Genomic DNA, 26,625 nt, shown 5'->3' with positions numbered 1-26,625 from the left:
CACACCTTCTCGTTCTGTCGTCCTCAAGCATATATTCAATCATTGCCTTTCATACATTCAGTTCACCACCCACCCTTTTCATCACTCACCACGTATACCCGTGGATCATTTTGTGTCTAAATAGGGTGCCGACTACCACCAACCACCACCCTGCACAAATACCCACTAGAGCACTGCCATTCTCATCTATTTTCATGCACACCCCACTCACCAACTGCTCTGTCCACTCTCACATTCCCTACTTTATCATTCATATCCCAAATCAAAAACACTCTCGTTCCTTTCATACTTCCCCATGCATGCCTCCACATTTGCCCACAACTCTTCTTTCACTCTATTTGCATGCTCTTGAGTTGGAGCATGCACTCACACAATCACCCATATTTGTAGTCCTACTTTCAATCTGACCCACACAATCCTTGAACCAACTAATCCATACTCTCTTATATTCTCCCTCCACCTCTTGCACACAACAATAAATAATAATATTAATAATAATAATAACCTATTTATCTATCTACTGCCAGACATCTTAATCCCGTAAGGGGTGGTCACAAATAAATCTCCTCCATGTCACCCTGCCCCCATCCTTTCGTTGCCCTGCTCCCAGCTCACACGCCTCTCTCATATACCTCTCCACTCCATTCCTCCATCTCATTCTTGGCCTCCCCCTCACTTTCCTCCCCTCCACGAATCTCAAATAAACCCTTCTTGTCAGTCTCTCACTCTCCATCCTCTCCACATGGCCAAACCACCTACAAGTGTTTTTTCCAAATGCTTCCTATCACATCCACATCCAAACCACAACACTCGTTGACTTCCTTATTTGTCAGCCTGCCTCTCCATGTGACTCCACATGCTCCTCTCAAATATCTCATTTCCACTGCTCTTACTCTTCTGTCCCTCCAACAAGGTCCAAGCTTCACTTCCATACGTTAGAGTTGGTATCACAATACTGTCATGTAGTAATTTTTTCACTTCCATGAACACTTCCCTGTTTCTTGTAAGAATAACAATAATAATAACCCATCCATCCATCCATCATCCAATCCTATGTCGCCCAACGAGAAGCGTGAGAGCCCTGGGCTAGGCAAGTTGGTTCCAACATTTAAGATGAGAGTGACCAGCCTCACTCATCCCTGAGTGGCACTACGTGAGCAATAAACTCCAGCCACCCCTTCGATATAACTCTGCATCAGCTCAATCCGATTGGAGCACCTTAAGTACCCACTAAACCACCAGGTGCCATAATTTGGTTATATGGTTACCACCCAGCATAGCAAATGGTTTGCTGGTGTACAGGAAACCATTTGGCTTGTCACTCGGTGTAGAGTCACCCATCGGCAGAAGGAAGAGGAATGAATGAAGGAAAGAAAGACAGAAGGGGGAATGTAAAGTTACCTGTAGGCAGAAGGAAGAGGAAAGAATGAAGGAAAGACAGACAGAAGAGGAAGGAAGAAAGAGAGGAAAAGGAAGACACCCAGAGCGGCACTACATCGGGTGAGTGGATGGTGAGCACCTCTACCTATCATCACTATAATAATAGCAATAATAATAATAATAATAATAATAATAATAATAATAATAATAATAATATGGAAATGGAGAAATAATAAGGAAATGGAGAAACAAAAGAAATGGAGAAATAGAAGATGGGAAGGACAGGAGGAAGTAGTTCATACAAGGAGAGTGGAAAGGTTAGAAGAGGATGGAAAACAGGCAGAATATAAGAGAGAAGCTGAGGAGCAAATGGGTAAACGTGGATTCGAGCAGATGGGGGACGTGGAAGGTGTGTGCAAGATATTCATGGAAGAAATCTGTGCAGCAAGTGAGATGGTGTGTGGGTTGAAGAGAAGACAAAAGGGGGTGCAGGGAACAGCATCGTGGAATGAGGAGGTGAGAGAGGATGTGGCACACGAGAAGAAAGCATATAGTACGAGGATGAGAAACAGGGGCGTGGAAGAAGCTGAGAGACAGAAGAGAGAGTTATACGTAGAGAGGAAGAGAGAGGTGAAAAGATTAGCAACAGTTAGAAGAAAGTGCATGAGGAATTTGGAAGGAATTTGAGTGTTAGGTGGAGGAAATGTGAGAAAATGATCTGGAAAGAGGTAAAGAGAGCTAGACAGGGTGCCAAAAATGTTAGTTGGGGAGTGAAGATAAAAATAGTACATTATTAGTAGAGAAGGGTGAAAAAGTGAGCAGATGGAGAGAACACTTTAATGAATTGTTGAACATACAGAATGAAAGTAATGTGAGCGTACGTGGCTGCGGAATGGCTGGGAGAAGGAGGGATGTGAGAAGACAGGAAGAAATCAGTAGGATGGAAGTTGTGGAAACAATGAAGAAAGTTAAAATGGGGAAAGCCCCAAGAATGGATGAAGTATGTGGTAAAATGCTGAAGCAAGGGAGAGAGATAAAAGTAGAATGGATGTGGAAGATGTGTAGATTGGCCTGGGAGGAAGGTAGGCTCCCGGATGATTGGAAGTCAGGTATAATTTTTCCCCTGTAGGTAAGAAAAAGAGAAAAAGAAGTATTTGGTAAACATAGCGGTATTTGTCTTCTTGGTGTAAGAGGAAAAGTATATGGTAGAATACTTACTGACAGAGTTTGGGAAATAACAGAAGAATTAGTTGCAGAAGAACAGGGAGGTTTTAGGAAGGGAAGAGGTTGTGTAGATCAGATATTCATTCTTAGATCTTTAGTGGAAAAGTTTCTTGAGAAGGGAAAGAAGCTGTATGTGGCCTTCATGGATTTGGAGAAAGCATATGACAGGGTGGATAGACAAGGACTGTGGAAAGTATTAAGAATTTATGGAGTAGATGGGAAGTTGCTGAAAACCATGACAAATATGTATGAGGGTGCTAAGGCTGCTGTGCGTATGGGTAGTGAACTGAGTGAATTTTTCTATTTGATGGTTGGATTAAAACAGGGATGTGTCATGTCTCCATGGTTGTTCAAGCTACATATGGATGAGGTTATAAAAGAGAGAAAAGGTAGGGCAGTGGATGTTGGAGTGGCCCTAATGAGAGAGGGCAGTGTTTAGAATCTCCCTGTACTGTTGTTTCCAAATGATACTGTGTTGTTAAATGAAGATGAAGGGGAGCTGCAAGGTTTGGTGGATGAGTCTGGGAAAGTGTGTGAGAAACGGAATCTAAAGGTGAATGTAGGGAAGAGTAAAGTTACAGTCTTCGAGAGAAGTGAAGTCAGTGCATGTACAATGAGGTTGGATGAGGAGGAAATGGAAAATGTGAGTGCATTTAAGTATTTGGATAGTGTGATCAGTAAGGATGGAAGTTTAGAGGGAGAAGTGCTTGAAAGGGTACATCAAGGAAGAAAGGTTGTTGGTTCTTTGAAAGCGGTGATAATTAACAGAGAGGTAAGCTTGGACGTGAAAAAGTTACTACATGACAGTATTGTGATACCAACTCTAATGTATGAAAATGAAGCTTGGACCTTGCTGGAGGGGCAGAAGTCAAGAGTGAAAGCAGTGGAAATGAGTTATTTGAGAGGAGCATGTGGAGTCACATGGAGAGACAGACTGACAAATGAGGAAGTGAAGGAGCGTTGTAATATCGATGTGGATGTGATAGGAAACATTAGGAGAAACACACTGAGGTGGTTTGGTCATGTGGAGAGGATGGAGAGTGAGAGACTGACGAGGAGAGTGCATGTGAGTGAGGTGGAGGGGGGGACAGGAAGGGGGAGGCCAAGGATGAGATGAAGGGATGGAATGGAGAGGTACAGTATAAAGAGAGGGGTGTGTGAGCTGGGAGCAGGGCAGTGAAATGGTGGAGGATAGAGTGACATGGAGGCAATTTGTTTGTGGCCACCCCTTACAGGATTAAGGAGTCTGGCAATATATCTATCTATCTATATATATATATATATATATATATATACATATATATTCATTCATTCATTCATTGCCAGACGCCATGTATCCCAAACGGGGTGGCCAAGGGCTTAGAGTTAATTGTTTTACAGGGAGGGGCACTAATCCTCCACCAATATATATATATACACACAGTGAAATCTCTAATTTCGATGGACATATGTACATAAAAATCACCGCGAAATTCAAATCATCGAAATTTAAACTGAACTTCTTATGGGAAAAATTAGTTTGGGTCCGGGGCCTCCGAACCTAACTACCTAAAATCATGATTTTTTGCCCACACCCCCTGTAAACTTTATGAACTATAATTGTTGTTAATTAACTGTAGTTCTGCATTGTATTGCCATACTTGGTGTATTTCTGCCCTTTCCTGTATTGCCATTTCTCCTTTGGCTGCGAAGATTTAGAGGTGCCAGGCTGCTCTCGTCCATTACCACTGCTACCTGAAGAACCACTCTTGCTTGCCATCGTAAAACAGGTAAGTTGCAACAAAAATACAAAGAAAATACATACAACTGAATTGCAGTGAAATGCATGTCCACATGTGGAAGGTACAGCCTGAAAGAGCACTTGGCTGTAGAGGGCTAGCTGCTGGAAGGACAGTCGCAAGATGGCCGCTGACAACAGAGCATTGCCTTGCACATGGCTTGTTGTTGTTGGTGCCTACTCCCATCAGGGAGCTCTTGTCCTTAAACAACATGACTATTCTTTTTCTCAGTCTCTATTGTTCATTTCTATGTTGCTCCTTATACTCATAATTACCGTACTGTACTTCTCTTCGTTTCAGTATTCTGCCTACTGTATTTGCTACCACCCGTAATTCACTTCGTTTTAGTATTTCTACAATTGATTCTCTTCCTTTAATTTCTCTTGTTTTATCTTTGAGTTATTAAAGTATTAATCAGTTAATAATAAGTATATTTATAGAATGATGGGGAATCGTCCAGGGCGCGAATTGTCCTGACAGGAAATCGTCCATGTTTTGACGGGGAATTATCTTACGGGCGAATTGGCTGGACGGTGAATTGTCTCAGAACCATACATCGTATGCTTCATATACGTACTGTATGAATAAATGATGTTGATTTTCATTCTCTTCTTGACACGTCACATACGATATTAGGTTAGGTTCATACTTTTTCTCATAATTTTCCTTCACTTCTAGCATTTTGGTTTGCATAAAAATTATTACCTTTGCTTGTTTTGGTTGGGGTCTGGCCCTGAGAGCACGTCACATACGATATTAGGTTAGGTTCATACTTTTTCTTATAATTTTCCTTCACTTCTACCATTTTGGTTCGCATCAAAAATATTACCTTTGCTTGTTTTGGTTGGAGTCTGGCCCTGAGAGCACATGTCACATATGATATTAGAGCCATGATTTTGCAAGAAATAAGTCAAATATTCTGATTGACTGACCAACTCAGCTGGGTTGATCTTCGGCAAGTGATCACCTATACAACAAACTATCAGCTGATTGCTCTCCCTCCTCCCGCTCGCTCACCGACAACAACAAATATGGCGACATAAATAATTAATAAACAATGTCTACCTGTATATGGAAGGCACAGAAGCAACTGCATGACTCAGTATTTACTACTCAGTATATGTAATGACATTACAAACGTTTTTGTCATAGTAACACCAGCCACACTACATTCACAAGCTGACACTATTATCGAAATGTTGAGCTTGTAAATCTTCGAACTTGTCTGCCTTCACCACATATATTTTGAGTACTTTAATTTTGTGAAGAAATTTGCACGTTTAACTAAATAATAACCACCATATAATTCTTATTTACTTAGCCATGGCTAAATATAAGGAAAAGTGGGAAGAATATGAAGAAGTATTGAGAATAAGGTAGCGGTGCTTACGTTTGCCATCCAACAGCAGCAGGTTGGAAGGGGGTAACACTGCTCCCAACCATTGGTGAGGCGAAGTCAACCTGAAGGGTCCCAGTTGGAATTTGATGATGTCACAGTGTCAGATTTTGTCCTCGCCTGGACAAGAAAATGGCACCCAAGTCAACATTATGACGTAACAAGTCAACAAAAGTAAACTTCAGTTGACTTTTAATTCTCGTGAAATCACGGCTTAGGTTAGGTTCATACTTTTTCTTATAATTTTCCTTCACTTCTAGCATTTTGGTTTGCATCAAAAATATTATCTTTGCTTGTTTTGGTTGGAGTCTGGTCCTGAAAGCATCGAAATACACAACTTTGCATCGAAAAGTAAGGTTGGCAGACCACTCCAAAATGCATCGAAAATTGATTCATCGAATTCTAAACTGTCGAAATTTGAGATTTCACTGTATATAGATAGACAGATAGATAGATAGATAGATAATAATAATTGTTTTCATTTTTGAATGCTCCAACATGCTTCAATGCATCGGCCTTGGTCACCTAATGGTGGCTCTCAATTCTGCTCGAACTCTGGCACCTTCCATAATTAGTCCCTTAATCCTGAGGTAACACCCAATGACCTCATCCCAGGACATTTTTGGTCTACCCCTCACTACTACACTACCCCCAGCATTAACGCTTCTCACTTTCTGCACCCAATTATCATCTCTCATCCTCTCCACATACACAAACCATTTCAATCTACCTCTCCTCATCACAACACCAATACACTCCAGTCACATCCTACCTCTCAACTCTTCCACTGTAAACCTAGCACCATCAGGCCTTGCACTCGAGGATGCACTGCACATCGACCTAATCACTGCCATTTCTGTGCGTTTGAGCCTGCGAATATCCTCTTCCTTTACTGCCCAGGTCTCACTACCATACAGCATTACACTCCTTACCCAAGCTGCATACATAGACCCCTTACGAATGAGGGAGAGCAATCTCAATGTTAGGAGAGGCAACAGCTCCCTGAACTTCTTGCAACCACTCCTCACTCTAGCCACAGAGCTACTTCCAGCCCCACCTCCAGCACATAACATGTCTCCCAAATAAAAAATATCTCTTCAACACACTCAATTCGCCAGCAAGTTCAATATTTTCATGCCTGGCAATATCCACAAGCTCTCCCCAACACACCGCACACATGAAATCAGCATTATCTTGCAGTCTACCTCTAATACCACTACATCTCTTATGCACTCACTTATCACAAGCACTTCACAAGATGGAGTTACTTCCCACATCCATGTGACAAATTGCACATGGCCACTCTCCCTCTTCTTTGACAGTTCTGCTCCCTGCACAAGATACCATCTCTTTTGTTTTATCTGCATTTACACTTAAGCCCTTGTGCCCGATACTATCTCTCCACTTCCTAAATCTTTCCTCTGCCTCCCTTTCAATCTCTGCAACCAATACCAAACCATCAGCATACAACATCTCCCACGGAAGTCCATTTCTGAAAGTCATGTGAGTGGTCTTCAAGTACAGTACCATGATAAACAACGAGGAGCTCAAGACCGACCGCTGATGCACACAAACATTCACGGAAAACTCGTCACTCAAATCTCCATTCACTCTTACCTGGGTGTGAACACCCACATACATGGACATAACCACCCAGACCAGCCACTCCTCAATCCCAAGCTTTCTCACTGCCCACCTCACCACCTGTCTATGGACTCTGTTAAAGGCCTTCTCCAAATCAACAAAAACAAGGTACAGTTCCCTTTTCTTTCCTATATATTTTTCTTCAAGCTGTCGAACAATGAATATGGCATCAGCGGTCCCTTTGCCTGGCATAAACCCAAACTGCATCTCATCAATATTCACTCTTTCCCTAATCATGCCTTCTAGAACTCTCTCCATTACCTTCATTATCTGGTTGAAAAGCCTTATGCCTCTATAATTTCCTCCTTCCAGGGTATCACCTTTCCCCTTTTAAACATCTACAATTACACTCTTCAGCCAATCATCTGGGACAACACACTCAAATATAATCATATTTATCAGGTCAGTGACTAACCTCACTCCTATATCTCCTGAAGCTTTCAACATTTCAGCAGTCAATCCAGACACACCTGCTGCCTTCCCCACCTGCATCCTGCCTATTGCCCTGCTAAAAGTAGCAGCATCAAAGGCCAAGGGCCAAACACTGGATCTGCTGCCTCCAAACCTTCACTGTCCGAGTCAAACTTCTCATTCAACAACCGGCTGCAATGCTCTCTCCATGCGTCTTTAATATCCCCCACTGTTCACCACAACCCATGCTTTATCATTCTTCACACACTGCTCACCTATGACATCCCTGTTCTCCCTCTTCATCTGATCTGCCACCCTTAAAATCATATGCTTCCTTCCAAATGATTTAGGTTATCCAGTCTCTGACTCAGACTTCACCATGTAAACCTGTTTTCTAGCCCTAAGTTTGGCAGCCAAGTATTCCTCTCTGTTCCTACCCTTCTTCTATCCATTCATCCATCATCCAATCCTAAGTTGCTCCATGAGGAGCATAGGAGCCCGGGGCTAGGAAGTTGGTCCTGACATTTAAGATGAGAGTGACCAGCCTCTCTCATCCCTGAGTGGCATTACATGAGCAATGAACCCCAACCACCCCTTGGATATAAACCTACACGAGCTCAATCTGATTGGAGCACCTTAATTACCCACTAAACCACCACGCGCCATAATTTGGTTATATGGTTATCACCCAGCGTAGTAAATGGCTTCCTGGTTTACAGGAAACCATTTGGCTTGTTACTTAGTGTTGAATCACCAATAGGTGGAAGGAAAAGCAAAGAATGAAGGAAAGAATGACAAAACAGGGAGTGTAAAATTACCTCCAGCCAGAAGGAATAGGAAAGAATGAAGGAAAGAAAAACAGATGAGGAATGATGGAAGAGAGGAAAGGGCAGACACCCAATGCAGCACTACATTGAGTGAGTGGATGGTGAGTGCCCCCTCCTACACCAACCTTCTTCTTGGCTTGTCACTCTACACTGAGTGACAAGCCAAATGGTTTCCTGTACACCAGGAAACCATTTACTATGCTGGGTGGTAACCATATAACCAAATTATGGCGCCTGGTGGTTTAGTGAGTAATTAAAGCACTCCAATCAGATTGAGCTTGTGTAGGTTTATATCCATGGGATGGTTGAGGTTTGCTGCTCATGTAATGCCACTCAGGGATGAGTGAGGCTGGCCACTCTCATCCAATGTCAGGACCAACTTGCCTAGCCCCTGGCTCCTACGCTCCTCATGGGGCAACATAGGATTGGATGATGGACGGATGTGTGTGTGTGTGTGTGTATATATATATATATAAATACAGGACCCTCGCATCCAACACGTGTTTGTCCAGCACAATTCACGTCCAGCACGGACCAAAAAATTAGTACGATTTAATTACTGTAACACGGGAGCGTTAGCATTACACGGACAGAGCTCCGAGAAGTGGGCGAAATCTGCAGAGTTCATCTCTAGCACGATCACCCCCGGTCCAACACGGTAATACTTGATGTTCCCGTGATGCTGATAGCCAATCAAAACTTCCGATCAAGTTGCCTCCCCCGTCCACTATCATGACGTGATTGTGATGTCGCCCAAATAAAAACGCTTCTGCTCTCACATGATGTTTTGCTTAAATTTCTCCTGCCACAGTGCCACTCAGTCGCATAACTCGAATTGGAAGGTGCTTTTTTCTCGCTGCATTTTCTGCCCTTGCTACTGCATTTTACCCTGCTCACGATGCCTAGGAAGCCTTCTGAGAACCCCAAGAAGCGGCGGCACCTCCCTCAGGCCAACAAGCTAGCAATCATCGAGAGGAAGAAGAAAGGGGAGAGGAATGGGGACATCACCAAGGCCTACGATGTGAATGAAGCCAGCGTAAGCACCATAATATAAAAACCAAGACAAGATCCTGGCGGCAGTGAAAGCTTACCGAGTGCAAGGACAGGCAGAAGCAGGACCTTCCATGGATGTGGACGAGGATAGTGATTCTGAGTGCGATTTCGAAGGATTTATGAGGGAGGATGAGGAGGAGCAGAAGCCATTACCCACTAGTGATGCCAGCAGCCATCTTCCGGGGACCCAGTAGGACTACCTACAGCCTCAGATACCACATTCCATTCCTAGCAAGCCCACCAACACTATCCTAAATGGTTAGTTATCATTCATAGTACAGTACCATTTATTATAATTACAGTAGTACCAGTATATGTATAGGTATATGGCAGGTATTTAGGGTGACTTTTCTAGGGTTGCTGATATAATTAATTTTTCCCCATAAGCTCTGTTGTTTGTCCAACCCGTTTTTGGCCCAACACGGGACCTGTGCATGACAATATTACCGTGTTGAACGCAAGGGTACTGTATATATATACTGTATGTATATGCATATGTGTGTGTGTGTGTGTGTGTGTGTGTGTGTATTTACCTATTTGTATTTACCTATTTGTAGTATACAGGAATTGAGCAATGCTCGTGTTGTCCTGTCTCCATATCCACATTTATCAAGTCTACCTTTACACACATGAATGTTTTTCTCATGCACCACCTCTTTGTCTAAGTCATTCCAAATATTTAAGAATATACCTAATTGTGATATACACGGAATGTACTATGCTCGTGGGTTTCCGTCGCTGTTTCTCAATAAGTCGAATTTAACTTTAAACTCGTTTAAGTTTTTAGACTGGACGATCTCTTTGTCCAGGCTATTCCATAAGTCTATACTTCTGTAGGGAAAGCTATATTTCTTGATATCCTTCAAGCAGCTTGACTTTTTCAATTTCATTCCATGTCCTCTTGTTGCTCTCTTATCCCATACAAACAGATCTTCTTTGTCAATTTTATCTACTCCCACCATGGTCCTGAACACCGCAATCATGTCTCCCCTCTTTCTCCTTTCCTCTAACGAAGGCAAATCCAGTTTTTCCAGCCTCTCTATGTATGACAGGTCTGTCAGACTGGGGACCATCTTGGTTGCTGTTCTTTGTATTCTCTCAATCTTGTTTATATCTTTCTTTTTGTGTGGGCACCACACTACCGCTGCATATTCTAACCTGGGGCGGATCATGGCCACTATCAATTTTTTCATCATTTCCTCATCCATATAATGAAATGCTACTCTTATGTTAGTCAAGAGCTTATAAGTCTCTCCAACTATCTTGTTAATGTGCTTTTCTGGTGACAAACTATCTTGGACAAGCACTCCCAAATCTTTCTCTTCTCTCATTTTTGTGATTAATTCATTACCCATCAAATAATTCAGTGATAGTCTCCTGGTACTTTTACCCATTTCCAATATTTTACATTTCTTTACATTAAATTTCATTTCCCACGTCCGGCTCCAATTGTGTATCCTATCCAAATCCTCCTGCAGTATTTTACAATCCTCCTCAATCTCTATCTTCCTCAAGATCTTTACATCATCAGCAAACAGACTCGCATAACTGTTCACTCCATCTACCATATCATTTACGTAAATCAGGAACATTACTGGCGCCAACACTGAGCCTTGAGGGACTCCACTTGTTACTTCCCTCCATCCAGACATCTTTTCCTTTATTACTGTCCTCATTTGTCTGTCTCTCAAAAAGTCTCTCATCCATTCCAGAAGTTTCCCCTTTAGTCCTCCTATATATTCTAGTTTCCACATTAGTCTCTTATGAGGTACCTTGTCAAAGGCCTTCTCTAAGTCTAAGTACACACAATCCACCCAACCATCTCTCTCCTGTACCACATCAATCGCTCTTGAGTAAAAGCTCAACAAGTTTGAAACACATGACCTTCCACTTCTGAATCCAAACTGACATTCAGCCAAAATATTCATCTCTTCCAGATATTTTATCCATCTGTCTTTCAGGATTCTCTCACACAATTTTGCGACCATGCTGGTTAGAGACACTGGTCTATTATTCAGGGGTTCTTCCCTGTTTCCTCCCTTGTAAATTGGTACCACATTTGCCCTCTTCCATTCTTTTGGCACTTTCCCCTCTTCCAGTGAGCATACAATTAAGCTGTGAATTTTATCTGCCAGTTGTTCTCTGCATTCCTTCAGAACCCAATTAGAAATTCCATCAGGTCCTGGGGCTTTCCTTACATCTTGAGTTTCCAGTAATTTATACACTTCCTGCACCTCCACTTTTATATCTTTCATCACCGGAACATTTCTAATCACTCCCTCCCCTTCCACAAGCTCCTTTTCTTTAGTGAAAACTGACTGGAAACGTTTGTTCATTATTTCTCCTTGCATTGCCGCATCCTTAAAGACCTCTCCATCTACTTTCAGCTTGGTGATTCCTTCCTTTTGTTTCAGTTTGCCATTAACAAATCTATAAAATAGTTTGCGTTCATCCTTGCATTTGTCAATTATACCTTTTTCAAAATTCCTTTCTTCTTCCCTACGTATTCTTGTGTATTCGTTTCTTGTTCTTTTATATTCTTCCTTTGTTCTGTCGTTACCTCTCTTTCTCCAATTGTTCCACGCCTTATCTCTCTCTTTTTTGGCTGTCATACACCTTCTATTAAACCACTCCTTTTTCCTGTTTTCTTTCCCTCTTACTCTTGGTACAAATTTTTCCACTCCCAAATTATAGAGGTCTAGAAAGATATCCCACTTCCTCTGTATCTCTCTTGTTTCTCTGAATTTTCTCCAATCCGCATTTTCAAAAAAGTTTCTCAATCCTGTAAAATTTGCTTTGCCAAAGTTGTATCTTCCCTGTCTATGAAGCTCGTCTCTTGGCTCGACGTTTCCTATTAACATCTTGAACTCAATGACCGCATGATCACTTTTTCCCAAAGGACAGAGATATTCCAATGATTCTATTACATCGGGTTCTTTGGTGAACAGTAAATCTAACCTTGCTGGTGTGTCCTCACCTCGAAACCGTGTCTCTTCTTTGATCCATTGCGTCATCACATTATTCATTATTATATTTAATAACATATTGCCCCACGAATCCTCGCCGCCTCCCGAGTACCATTCTTCCCAGTTCACCTCTTTACAATTAAAGTCACCCACCAAAATTATATTATTGCTTTTCTCAATTATTTTTTGCAAGTAGCTAGCCATATCTGACAACATCTCATGGTATTCGTCATCCTTCCATGCTCTCGTCTTTGGGGGAACATACACTACCGCCATATCTCTCTTAACATTCTCTCCAGTTTCTAATTTCATATATATCACTTCAGCCCTGCCTTCTCCCATTTCCACAGTATCTACATTTATGTTGTTCTTCACTGCTATCATCACTCCTCCTCCCTTTTTTTCTTTTCTGTCTTTTCTCCACAGTTTGTATTTACCATCTCCCAAATGAACATCAATATCTTCTCTTAATTTGGTCTCTACAAAGCACATGACATCAGGTTCATGTTCTCTCAAAAAATCATTAATTTCGATCCTTCTCGATATGAAACCATCAACATTAGTATATATCACCTTCAAATTATTTTTGACATTATTAATACCCTCTTCTCTCCTACTCTCTGTCCGTACCACTTCCTCAACTTCTGATCTTTCACAACCATCCCCCCTAGTTTCCTTCACTTCTATTTCCTTAAATACCATTTCCTTACTTTCATATCCAATACTCTCCAAAAAAAAAGTATTACGTTCTTCCTCTGTCCTCTTATTATTTTTTTCCTTTACTTCTTCCTTTAATGATTTTAAAACTTCTCTTTCTTCTTCATTCAGATCTTTTCTTATTATAATATTTTCCATCCCCGCCTCTTTGCTTAATTTCCAGGTCACCTTAAGTATCTCATTTATTACACTTTCTGATGTAAACTTGACTCTCATTGGTCTTGTGTGTGTGTGAGTGTGTGTATTTACCTATTTGTAGTATACATGAATTGAGCAATGCTCGTGTTGTCCTGTCTCCATGTCCACATTTATCAAGTCTACCTTTACACACATGAATGTTTTTCTCATGCACCATCTCTTTGTCTAAGTCATTCCAAATATTTATGTATTTACCTAATATACCTAATTGTGATATACACGGAATGTGCTATGCTCATGGGTTTCCGTCGCTGAAGTCAAATTTAGCTTTAAACTCATTTAAGTTTTTAGACTAGACGATCTCTTTGTCCAGGCTATTCCATAAGTCTATACTTCTGTAAGGAAAGCTATATTTCTTAATATCCTTCAAGCAGCTTGACTTTTTCAATTTCATTCCGTGTCCTCTTGTTGCTCTCTTATCCCATACAAACAGATCTTCTTTGTCAATCTTATCTATTCCCACCATGGTCCTGAACACTGCAATCATGTCTCCCCTTTTTCTCCTTTCCTCTAAGGAAGGCAAATCCAGTTTTTCCAACCTCTCTCTGTATGACAGGTCTGCTAGACTGGGGACCATCTTGGTTGCTGTTCTTTGTATTCTCTCAAGCTTGTTTATATGTTTCTTTTTGTGTGGGGACCACACTACCACTGCATATTCTAACCTGAGGCGGATCATGGCCACTATCAATTTTTTCATCATCTCCTCATCCATATAATGAAATGCTACTCTTATGTTTGTCAAGAGTTTGTAAGTCTCTCCAACTATCTTGTTAATGTGCTTTTCTGGTGACAAACTATCTTGGACAAGCACTCCCAAATCTTTCTCTTCTCTCATTTTTGTGATTAATTCATTACCACTCAAATAATTCAGTGATGGCCTCTTGGTATTTTTACCCATTTCCAATATTTTATATTTCATTACATTAAATTTCATTTCCCACGTCCGGCTCCAATCGTGTATCCTATCCAAATCCTCCTGCAGCATTTTACAATCCTCTTCAACCTCTACCTTCCTCAAGATCTTTACATCATCAGCAAACAGACTTGGATAACTGTTCACTCCATCTACCATATCATTTACGTAAATAAGGAACATTACTGGCACCAACACCGAGCCCTGAGGAACTCCACTTGTTACTTCCCTCCATCCAGACATCCTATCCTTTATTACTGTCCTCAATTGTCTGTCTCTCAAAAAGTTTCTCATCCATTCCAGAAGTTTCCCCTTCAGTCCTCCTATATATTCTAGTTTCCACATTAGTCTCTTATGAGGTACCTTATCAAAGGCCTTCTCTAAGTACACACAATCCACCCAACCATCTCTCTCCTGTACCACGTCAATCACTCTTGAGTAAAAGCTCAACAAGTTAGAAACACATGACCTTCCACTTCTGAATCCAAACTGACATTCAGCCAAAATATTCATCTCTTCCAGATATTTTATCCATCTGTCTTTCAGGATTCTCTCGCACAATTTTGCAACCATGCTGGTTAGAGACGCTGGTCTATAATTCAGGGGTTCTTCCCTGTTTCCTCCCTTATAAACTGGTACCACATTTGCCCTCTTCCATTCTTGTGGCACTTTCCCCTCTTCCAGAGAACAGACGATTAAACTGTGAATTTTATCTGCCAGTTGTTCTCTGCATTCCTTCAGTACCCAATTAGAAATTCCATCAGGTCCTGGGGCTTTCCTTACATCTTGAGTTTCCAGTAATTTATACACTTCCTGTACCTCCACTTTTATATCTTTTATCACCGGTACATTTCTAATCACTCCCTCCCCTTCCACAAACTCCTTTTCATTAGTGAAAACTGACTGGAAACGTTTGTTCATTATTTCTGCTTGCATTGCCGCATCCTTATAGACCTCTCCTTCTACTTTCAATTTGGTGATTCCTTCCTTTTGTTTCAGTTTGCTATTAACAAATCTATAAAACAGTTTGGGTTCATCCTTGCATTTGTCTATTATACCTTTTTCAAAATTCCTTTCTTCTTCTCTATGTATTCTTGTGTATTCATTTCTTGTTCTTTTATATTCTTCCTTTGTTCTGTTGTTACCTCTCTTTCTCCAATTGTTCCACGCCTTATCTCTCTCTTTTTTTGCTATCATACACCTTCTATTAAACCACTCCTTTTTTCTGTTTTCTTTCCCTCTTACTCTTGGCACAAATATTTCCACTCCTAAATTATAGAGGTCTAGAAAGATATCCCACTTCCTCTGTATCTCTCTTGTTTCTCTGAATTTTCTCCAATCCGCATTTTCAAAAAAGTTTCTCAATCCTGTAAAATTTGCTTTCTCAAAGTTGTATCTTCCCTGTCTATGAAGTTCATCTCTTGGCTCGACATTCACTATTAACATCTGGAACTCAATGACCACGTGATCATTTTTTCCTAAAGGACAGAGATATTTCAATGATTCTATTACATCAGGTTCTTTGGTGAACAGTAAATCTAACCTTGCTGGTGTGTCCTCACCTCGAAACCGTGTCGCTTCTTTGACCCATTGCATCATCACATTATTCATTATTATATTTAATAACATAGTGCCTCACGAATCCTCGCCGCCTCCCGAGTACCATTCCTCCCAGTTCACCTCTTTATAATTAAAGTCACCCACAAAAATTATATTATTGCTTTTCTCAATTATTTTTTGTAAATAGCTAGCCATATCTGACAACATCTCCTGGTATTCGTCATCCTTCCATGCCCTCGTATTAGGGGGAACATACACTACCGCCATATCTCTCTTAACATTCTCTCCAGTTTCTAATTTCATATATATCACTTCAGCCCTGCCTTCTCCCATTTCCACGGTATCTACATTTATGTTGTTGTTCGCTGCTATCATCACTCCTCCTCCCGTTTTTTCTTTTCTATCTTTTCTCCACAGTTTGTATTTACCATCTCCCAAATGAACATCAATATCTTCTCTTAATTTGGTCTCTACAAAGCACATGACATCAGGTTCATGTTCTCTCATGAAATCGTTAATTTCGAGCCTTGTCGACATGAATCCGTCAACATTAGTATATATCACCTTCAAATTATTTTTGATGTTTTTTATACCCTCTTCTCTCCTACTCTCCGTCAGTACCACTTCCTCAACTTCTGATCTTTCACAGCCATCCCCCTTAGTTTCCTTCACTTCTATTTCCTTAAATACCACTTCCTTACTTTCATATCCAGTACTCTCCAAAAAAAAGTATTACATTCTTCCTCTGTCCTCTTATCATTTTTTTCCTTTACTTCTTCCTTCAATGATTTTAAAACTTCTCTTTCTTCTTCATTCAAATCTTTTCTTATTACAGTAATCCCTCCAATATCCGGATTAATAGAGCCATCGGTAGGTTCGGTTATTGGTTTTGTCCGGATATTGGGCCCCAGCTTATGGACTTGTACTTATGGACCCTGACTCAGAGAAACACCTATACAACTCCCTCTGGACATGCATAGCACCTATTTAACACCCAAATCACACCAATAAGGCACATAAATGACTGAAATAAATGCAAAAGAAACATAAAATGAGGGTTTAGAAGTATGTTCATACATTGATAAACATTCTGGTACTTATGGACCCTAACCTAGCCTAACTCTGAAAAACACATTCCTACTGCACATGCATGAGGTAAGCATAGTATGGAAAAAAGTACAGTATGAAACATTCTGGTAAGTATAGTATGGAAAAAAGTACAATATGAAACATTCTGGCTACTTACAGCAAGTCCCTGGCCACCTCGATGAATAACCGCCTCCTCTCGGACTCTGACAGTAAGAACGATTTCCTGAAGCACTTGCAGTACACTCTTCCTGAAGTCTTGCACTGAACTTAGTCAATAACACACAGAAGTCCGTTCTCTTCACAGTGTTCACTTTAGTCCAAATAATGTTCCAGTAAAATTTAGTGTTGCACATTAACTTTTCCCAATCTTTTCAAAATTTCCAAAGCCAAAACAAAGAAGGTTAGTTACATTAAATTTTGTTTCCACTGAGTCTTTTCTCTCATTTCGAAAACCTTAACACAACACACCGTTTTTTTCACTGCACAACACTCAAAATTCCCGTGTGGTCTAGTGGAGAAGTTCTTGCTGTTTATTCACTGTCAAAGTCCGAAAGTATCACTGGCAGGCGACCAAGGGGTGCATCGCTGGGTCGTGGTGATGGCGTACTGACTACAGAAGACTCTGACGAAAGCCGCAAACTCACATCGAGCGGTGACTCCACTGTAGCTGATGTGCTGGGCTGTGGCTCGGAGCATGAGGGCCTGTCTTGGGGAGGCAACGGAGTGGAGCCAGGGCTTGGCACAGCGGGGGTCACGGGCCTGAAAAAACTGTCAATCGATGACTGACGCAAGGACCGACGATTCTAGCAATTGATGATGCGCTGCCGGAAAGCACGCATTTCCTCCACGAGTCCCAAGGGCCCCATCTCCCTGTCGCAGTCCGGGTGTTCCAGGTAGTCTAGGACGAACTCTAGATGTTCCCGGAGTGCGCTCAGCTTGGGGATGGCTGGAGTAGTGTCCTGCTGAGAGGAGTCCGTATCATCGTCGCCTTCGTCGTCAGAATCTTCAAGTTCAGGACTGACACCAGCAACCGAAGACGCGATCTCGATATCAGACAACGTCTAATACCCAGAATCGCCCTCGTCGTTGTCCAACCACTCACGTACATCGTCCACATCAACAACGTCGCCGTGCGTACATAGCCGTGCATGGAAGTCATCCACGTCAAAGCCCAGAAAATCGTACTCCACATCTGTTCCGAGAAGCAGACGAGACCAACCATTTTCAAGAGTTTTCACAGGGACTTCCTTCCATGCACTAGCCCAGTTGTACAGCGCAGACTTGATGTTGTAGCGGCGAAGGTTTTCCAAAGTCCGCTTGCCTCGAGTGTCACGTCCTTCCCTGCGCTCGTCCTCGTCCTCGAGAACAACCATCACCTTGTCCAGGAACTTCCGACGGTACAGGCGCTTTGTTGCCACGATCACTCCTTGGTCCTTGGGTTGAATGAGAGCAGTCGTATTAGGTGGCAGAAACATGCACCTAATACGGCCATTCTCAGCAACCAAGTCCTTGTCGCACGGGTGGGCAGGTGCATTGTCGAGCAGAAGGAGAGCCTTTACCTGGTCGCGAGGGATTCCCAGTGTCTTCGTCTGGTACTGGATGACCTCCTTGACGAAGTGACAGTGAAACCAGTCTTTGAAAATCACAGCTGTGAACCATGCTTTCAAAGAATGGTATCATACGACAGGAAGGACATCCATCACCCCACGAAGGCACCGAGGCTGCTTTGCACGGCCAACAACAACGGGCTTAAGCCGGTGCATGCCGTTAGCACTGGCACAACACAAAGCAGATATCCGTTCCTTAGAAAGCTTGCGGCCAGGTACACGCTTCTCCTTCTCATCGGCTAGAGTGTTCGTTGGCACCGAGCGATAGAATAGGCCAGTTTCGTCTGCGTTATAGACTTGACCGAGAGTGAGGCCCTCCCTGTCGATCAAGCCTTTCACTTGTGCCGAAACTCGTCAACTCCATCCTCGTTAGCGTCCAATGCTTTGCCATGTGCTTTACGGTTAGTAAGGCCATGTCGCAACTTGAACGCGAAGAGCCAACCCTCGGATGCCTTGAAGTCTAGGGCGTCGTGAAGCCTTGCAAACTTCTCAGCAGCAGCCTCCAGCTCTGTTCCACGTACCATCACACCAGCTGCACGTTGCTGTCGGTACCAAATCAACGTGGATTGGTCGATTTCTGCAAACTGGGGGGTAAACATAACCTTCCTTTCCACGTTGCGTTTGCTTCTCGACAAGAAGTCAGCCGTGTACTGCATGAGTTTGTCTCGGGAACGTTTGATATCGAACAAAGTCGACTGGGCCAGGTTAAACTCGCGGAGAATGCGTGAAGAAGACCAACCCGCATCAACTTTCTCCAATATCTCCCTCTTCTTTTCCAGAGTCAACACCACTCTCTTCCTTTTCTCAGGTGGTGGGGCCATCATCACACACACTAAGAGGAGGGCAGAGAGCAGCAGGAGGCCTTGCAGCAAGTACGGCACCACCACAAAAGCGAGCACGTGGGCAGCCACTGCGAAGAGCGTAGGTCCAGTCGCGGTGAGAGACAGGCGGGAAGTGGGGAGGATGCAGCGGCGCTCTATCGGACGTCGGCGGAATGACGAACCAAAACAATGCTCTCCCGCGGCGCGCGCGGCAAGTTCAAATTAAGGACGGCAAAAAATCGATTTTTTAAAAATTTTTTTGGGTTTTCGGACCATTTTGGAAAAGTTGGATCCCAGGACGATAAGGTCCAGGTAGTGGGGATGTTCGGTTATTGGGCGTCCGGATATTAGAGTGATTACTGTATAATATTTTCCATCTCTGCCTCTTTGCTTAATTTCCAGGTCACTTTAAGTATATCATTTACTACACCTTCTGATGTAAACTTGACTCTCATTGGTCTTCTTTCCCCTTTCTTATAAGGCCCTATCCTCCTTACTTCCTCAATTTCTTTTACCCACTTGTCTCCTTCAGGGTCAATCTTGCCTAATATTCCTCTCACCAGGTTCGTGTCTCTCTCGAGTCTCACGAACCTAACCTCTTCTTCCTCTTCCCTGTTTCCAAATATTACCACACATCTGTTCCTTTCTACAGTTTCTCTCACTATTTTCTCTTTTTTCTTCAGTATTTTCACTACATTTTCTTCCATTTTTTTCTTGTTCATTTCCCTTTCTTCCTGGATGATTTCTCTTAAGCTGACCACTTCTTTCTGTTCTTCTTCTATGTGTGCCCATTTTGCCTTCTGCTCTTCTAATACACTACTCACCTTCTCCGTTTTATTAGTACTCTCTTCTAGTTTCCTCCTCAATTCGACATTTTCCTGCTTCAAATTTGTAATTTCCTCATTCGCTGTCTCACTGGACTGGATCAGACTCTGTATAGTTGTCTCTGTATTTTCAGACACGTCCTTTATCACTAGATTCTCTACTTTCTTTTCAAGTTCACTAATCCTCATAATCAATGTTTTAACCAGATCCATGACATTGGTATTTCTGTCAAATCCTGGAAATTCAAGTCCCTCAATGTTTACATTTTCAGCCATGTTTGATATTGGTTAAAGAACCAAAACAGCTGTTACGTGGAAGGTGTGTGTAGGATATTTACAGAAGAAATATGTGCAGCATGTGATGTGGTGTGTGGAAGGAAGAGAAGACGGAGGGGGGTGCAAGGAACAGCGCGGTGGACTGAAGAGGTGAAACAGGCTGTGGCACAAAAGAAGAAAGCATACAATGAATGGATGAGAAATAGGGGCGTGGAAGAAGTTGAGAGGCGGAAGAGAGAGTTATATGTAGAAAGAAAGAGAGAGATGAAAAGATTAGTAAGAGAAAGTAAGAACAGAGTGGATGAGGAATTTGGAAGGAATTTGAGTGTAAAGTGGAGGGACTGTAAGAAAATGTTCTGGAAAGAGGTGAAAAGAGTAAGACAGGGTGGAAGTGAAGTTAGCAGGGGAGTGAAAGATAAAAATGGTAGATTACTAGTGGAGAAGGGAGAAAAAGTGAGCAGATGGAGAGAACACTTTAAGGAATTTTTGAACGTAGAGGATGGAAGTAATGCGAGTATAAATGGCTGGGGAATGGCTGGGAGGAGGAGGGAAGTGAGAAGACAGGAAGAAATCAGTAGGATAGAAGTTGTGGAAGCAATGAAGAAAGTTAAATCGGGGAAAGCCCCAGGAATTGATGGAGTGTGTGGTGAAATGCTGAAGCATGGGGGAGAGATAGTAGTAGAATGGATGTGGAAGATGTGCAGATTGGCCTGGGAGGAAGGTAGAGTCCCGGAGGATTGGAAGTCAGGTATAATTATTCCCTTGTACAAAGGAAAAGGGGAAAAAGAAGTGTGTGGTAATCATAGGGGCATTTGTCTTCTTAGTATAATAGGAAAAGTGTATGGTAGGATACTTATTGACAGAGTTAGAGAAAGAACAGAGAAATTAGTTGGAGAAGAACAGGGAGGCTTTAGGAAGGGAAGAGGTTGTGTAGATCAGATATTCATTCTTAGATCTTTAGTAGAAAAGTTTCTAGAGAAGGGAAAGAAGTTGTATGCGGCTTTCATGGATTTGGAGAAAGCATATGACAGGGTGGATAGGCAAGGATTGTGGAAAGTGTTAAGAATATATGGAGTAGATGGGAAGTTGTTGAATGCTGTGAAGAGTATGTACGATGGTGCGAAGGCTGCAGTGCGTGTGGATGGTGAACTAAGTGAATTTTTCTCTTTGAAAGTTGGGTTGAAACAGGGATGTGTCATGTCTCCATGGTTGTTCAATCTGTACATGGATGGGGTAATAAAAGGGGTACAAGGTAGGGTAGTGGATGTTGGAGTGGCCCTGGTGAGAGAGGATAGTGTTTGGAAACTCCCTGTACTGCTGTTTGCAGATGATACTGTATTGTTGAGTGAAGACAAAGGGGAGCTGCAAGGCTTGATGGATGAGTTTGGGAGAGTGTGTAAGAAACGGAATCTAAAGGTGAATGTAGGGAAGAGTAAAGTGATGGTCTTTGAGAGAGGTGAAGTCAGTGAATGTACAGCGAGATTGGATGGTGAGGAATTGGAAAATGTGAGTACGTTTAAGTACTTGGGTAGTGTGATGAGTAAGGATGGAGGTTTGGAGGGTGAAGTGCTTGAAAGGGTACAGCAGGGAAGAAAGGTTGCTGGTTCTTTGAAAGCAGTGATAAGAAACAGGGATGTGAGCATGGAAGTGAAAAAGTTACTACATGACAGTACAGTATTGTGATACCAACTCTAACGTATGGAAGTGAAGCTTGGACGTTGTTGGAAGGACACAAGTCAAGAGCGAGAGCAGTGGAAATGAGTTATTTAAGAGGAGCCTGTGGAGTCAATGGAGAGACAGGTTGACGAATGAGAATATAAAGGAGCGTTGTGGTGTTGATGTGGATGTGATAGGAAGCGTTATGAGGAACACACTGAGGTGGTTTGGCCATGTGGAGAGGATGGAGGGTGAAAGACTGACAAAGAGTGTGTATGTGAGTGAGGTGGAGGGGGGAAGAGGGAGGGGGAGGCTGAGGATGAGATGGAGGGATGGGGTGGAAAGGTATATGAGAGAGGGGGGTGTGAGTTGGGAGCAGGGCAGTGAAATGGCGGGGGACAGGGCGACTTGGAGGCGATTTGTTTGTGGCCACCCCAAACGGGATTGAGGCATCTGGCAATAGATAGATAGATAGACTATTAACTTTCATTATTTTAAATTTAAAACAAGACCTAGGAGACAGGACAGACTAAATTCCTGAAAACTACTTAAGGTTCGGAGCGATGGCTGGGACGTGTGTGTGTGTGTGTGTGTGTATATATATATATATACTGTATATATGAGGCCATTAGAGGGAAAACCAGGTAAGCGCCAAAAAAAGAAAACAGAAAAAAAACGCTGTTAAAGTTTGTGTACTTTAAATATGACAACCTTTTAACCAATGAAGATATTCTGCTCTTGTTTTTTTTTCCATGTAGCCTAATTCATCTACTTTTCCGTAATGATACTCAGACGCTGATAATTAGTGGTATTTTAAATGAAAAAATTCAATAACATCTTCTTTCTCCTCTTGTTAGACAACAATTGACGACAAATTAGCAGTACTTTTACCCATAATATGTGTTATTGTAGGTCAGCTATAAGATACTGAGACTGAAAATATGTCAGCAGATAAGTAAGGACATGTGCCTTTATGGTGGTGTCATAAAAAAAAAAAGCTTGGTGATATGCATCGCGCCACGCGATTGGCACGTCTTGCAGCCACCTCCTGTTGTGTGGCACTCGCCTGGTTTTCCCTCCCACTCTTAGCCTCACGTACATGCGGCTTACAATAAGTGCGTGTTTTGACATGAATACTATGGTAAAAACGCCTTAACTCAAGTAGGGAAACCGGATATGATGTTGGTTTCCAAGGATGCAGTACTTGGGAGAAGAAAATACCAAGCCAAAATGGACCTAATGGTAATGTCATGGAGTGGCTGGCTATCAATAGCAGTACGGTCTTTCACAGCCCTTTAAAAATCGTAATTTTCAACCATCTTAGGGACATCGTTTTCACTTTAACCCTTGTTGTAGTGGCAGAAGAGAATTTGGGGAATAAAGTGGTATAGGTAACTCCGTTTCTGGCTGGGGTGGCTCTTACCTGGTTTTCCCTCCAAGCGCCTCATATATTTTATATATATATATATATATATATATATATATATATAGTACCCTCGCGTCCAACACGCATTTGTCCAGCATGATTCATGTCCAGCACGGAGAGCAAAAAATTAGTACGATTTAATACAGTTTAATTACTGTAACATGGGTGCATTACCATAACACGCACGGAGCTCCAAGAAGTGGGCGAAATCCACAGAGTTCGCCCTAGCACGATCACCCCCGGTCCAACATGGTCATACTGGACGTTCCTGTGATGCTGACAGCCAATCAAAACTTCTGATCAAGTTGCCTCCCCCACCCGCTATTGTGACATGATCGTGATGTCGCCCAATCAAAAATGCTTCTGCTCTCACATGATGTTTTGTTTAAATTTCTCCCGCCACAGTTGCACTCAGTCGCATAATTCGCATTGGAAGGTGCTTTTTTCTCGCTCCATTTTCTGCCCTTGCTACTGCATTTTATCCTGCTCACGATGCCTAGGAAGCCTTCTGAGAACCCCAAGAAGCGGCGGCACCTCCCTCAGGCCACCAAGCTAGAAATCATCGAGAGGAAGAAGAAAAGGGAGAGGAAAGTGGACGTCGCCAAGGCCTACGATGTGAATGAAGCCAGCGTGAGGACCATAATAAAAAACCAAGACAAGATGCTGGCAGCAGTGAAGGCTTATGGAGTGCTAGGACAGGCAGAAGCAGGACCTTCCATGTATGTGGATGAGGATAGTGATTCTGAGTGTGATTTCGCAGGATTTATGAGGGAGATTGAGAAGGAGCAGCAGCCATTACCCGCTAGTGATGCCAGCAGCCATCCTCCGGGGACCCAGTAGGACTACCTACAGCCTTGGATACCACCTTCCATTCCCAGCAAGCCCACCAACACTATCCTAAAAGGTTAGTTATCATTCATAGTACAGCACCATTTATTATAATTACAGTAGTACCAATATATGTAAAGGTATATGGTAGGTATTTAGGGTGACTTTTCCTAGAGTTGCTGATATAATTCATTTTTCCCCATAAGCTCTGTTGTTTGTCCAAAACGTTTTTGGTCCAACACGGGACCTGTGCATGACAATATTACCATGTTGGACGCGAGGGTACTGTATATATATATATATATATGTATGTATGTATAATTGGACTCAATAGGCTAAATATAGACTTAGTTTGCATAAAGAACAAAGAAGTGAGTATTAACATGTCATATGCAGAAATACACTGTAAAGCAGTGTGCTAGAAAGCCTCCTAAGCTGACACAGTATGAGCTTTTGATATCTAGGTAAAGTTACAGTGAACTGGACAATCAATGATGAGGACTATTAATATCAACCATGGAGTTAAAAGATGTTCTTTTTTTTTTTTTTTCTTCTTTTTTTTTTTTTAAACTAAGCCTTGAACACGCTTGCAAGAGTCAGCTCCTGAGAAGCAATATTAGTGTGTTGGATGTAATTAAATCTATTGTATTATGTGAGGTATGACAGGAAACATGCTGAATAAAAAGTTATTTGCAAGTAATGTAGTAATGACTCTTGAAACAGCTAGAAAGGTGATGGAAGCACACTAGAGTACTGTGCAATAATTCCTTGTTTCATACATTTCCAGTTAAAATATTTTTCACTGAAATGCTGTGAATCAACTACACAGTACTGTACTTTTCACACAACACACCTTAATTCATTATTAAGCAGTCAGGATGTGCAGTGAAAGGTCTAAGGTGATACAATTCACTCTAACATTTATCTCAATACAATCTGATACCTGTACTTCTTTAATAAGTACTTTAATTGTTTATGGATTTTAACAACAAGGGAAGATCAACTCACTGCAATGGACATCCCTGCAGGAGAGGTTGCTTGCCTGTGTCTGAATGGTCTGCTCAGCCAGACAGACTGGGGTTGATCAACAACAATAACTTATGATATACAGAATACAATAAGGTACAGATACATCCACTCACAACACCAAACACAGTGATATTTATTTTGTAACCTTTGGTCTGCTTACTTAAAATCTGAACTTACCTTTCTTGCTTGAACGTTACCCACCCTCTTTTCACTTAACATGATGGTTTTCTGGGACACATCCATAGTGTTATGTGAGAAAATACAGTACAATATCGGCATGTAAAAACAGTTTTTGATAGGTAAGGAATGGTGCACTCTACAGTATATGCAAATGAGTTTTTCACTAACCCTGGTAGCTGAGAGGTCTGAATCAGAGCCATGAGCAGCATTGGCCTGTTTGTCAGTGCCAAACACAGCCCTAACAGAGTCTGGAGCATCCTGCTTAGCCACCCCAGAGTCAGTGGGGCCCAGCACTCGTCGCCACCGTCTTACTGCATCACGCCCTGTCAGCTCCATCGCCACGACACTACCACTTGTTATGTACTCAAGAAGACCCCTGGCGGTAACATTAAACCTAAGTCCTCAGTACGTGCAATGGATATGTTCCAAAACATACAACAATTTTCACACAACCATTAATTTTGTATAAGAGGAACTAGCAAAGCAGCTAGAGCAACAGCAGTGGCACTTAGTCCTCTGGAATCCAGGCAACATCATTTTTAGCTTATGCTTTCTGCTGGCAAACAATCTCATTCACCTAAGGTGAGGCTACTTGTATTAAAGGGGTTTACAAAGGTGTGTCTATCCCTTCTCACCTGAAAAGTCTATCCTAAATTGAACTAAATGATCTGGCAGCAGGGGGGGGGGGGGAATGTCAACCAGCATCAGAAGTTTAACTTTTCTCTATAAACTGTTTATTTTCATTATGAGAGCTCCAATATGCTTGCATGCATTGGCCTTGGTCACTTAATGGCAACTCCCATGATGCTTGATCTCTGCCAG

At 42.1% G+C, this 26,625-nt stretch overlaps 1 protein-coding gene across 1 annotated transcript in view; it reads right to left on the bottom strand.

The window, feature by feature from the left end:
• Positions 1-26,625, bottom strand: part of nmdyn-D7 (nucleoside diphosphate kinase homolog 7) — a 165,490-nt gene that overhangs the window by 78,970 nt on the left and 59,895 nt on the right. Inside the window, exon 5 of the mRNA XM_080285223.1 lies at positions 25,972-26,179. Coding sequence (XP_080141349.1) covers positions 25,972-26,179 — 208 coding nt within the window. The remainder of the gene's footprint in view (positions 1-25,971; positions 26,180-26,625) is intronic.

This window comes from Coenobita brevimanus, chromosome 13 (assembly GCF_032717465.1).
Source record: "Coenobita brevimanus isolate Jiangsu-jjx chromosome 13, ASM3271746v2, whole genome shotgun sequence".
In the NCBI taxonomy this organism is placed as follows: domain Eukaryota; kingdom Metazoa; phylum Arthropoda; class Malacostraca; order Decapoda; family Coenobitidae; genus Coenobita; species Coenobita brevimanus.
The sequence above is the reverse complement of the archived record's forward strand: the minus strand, read 5'-3'. Positions and strand labels throughout refer to the sequence as shown.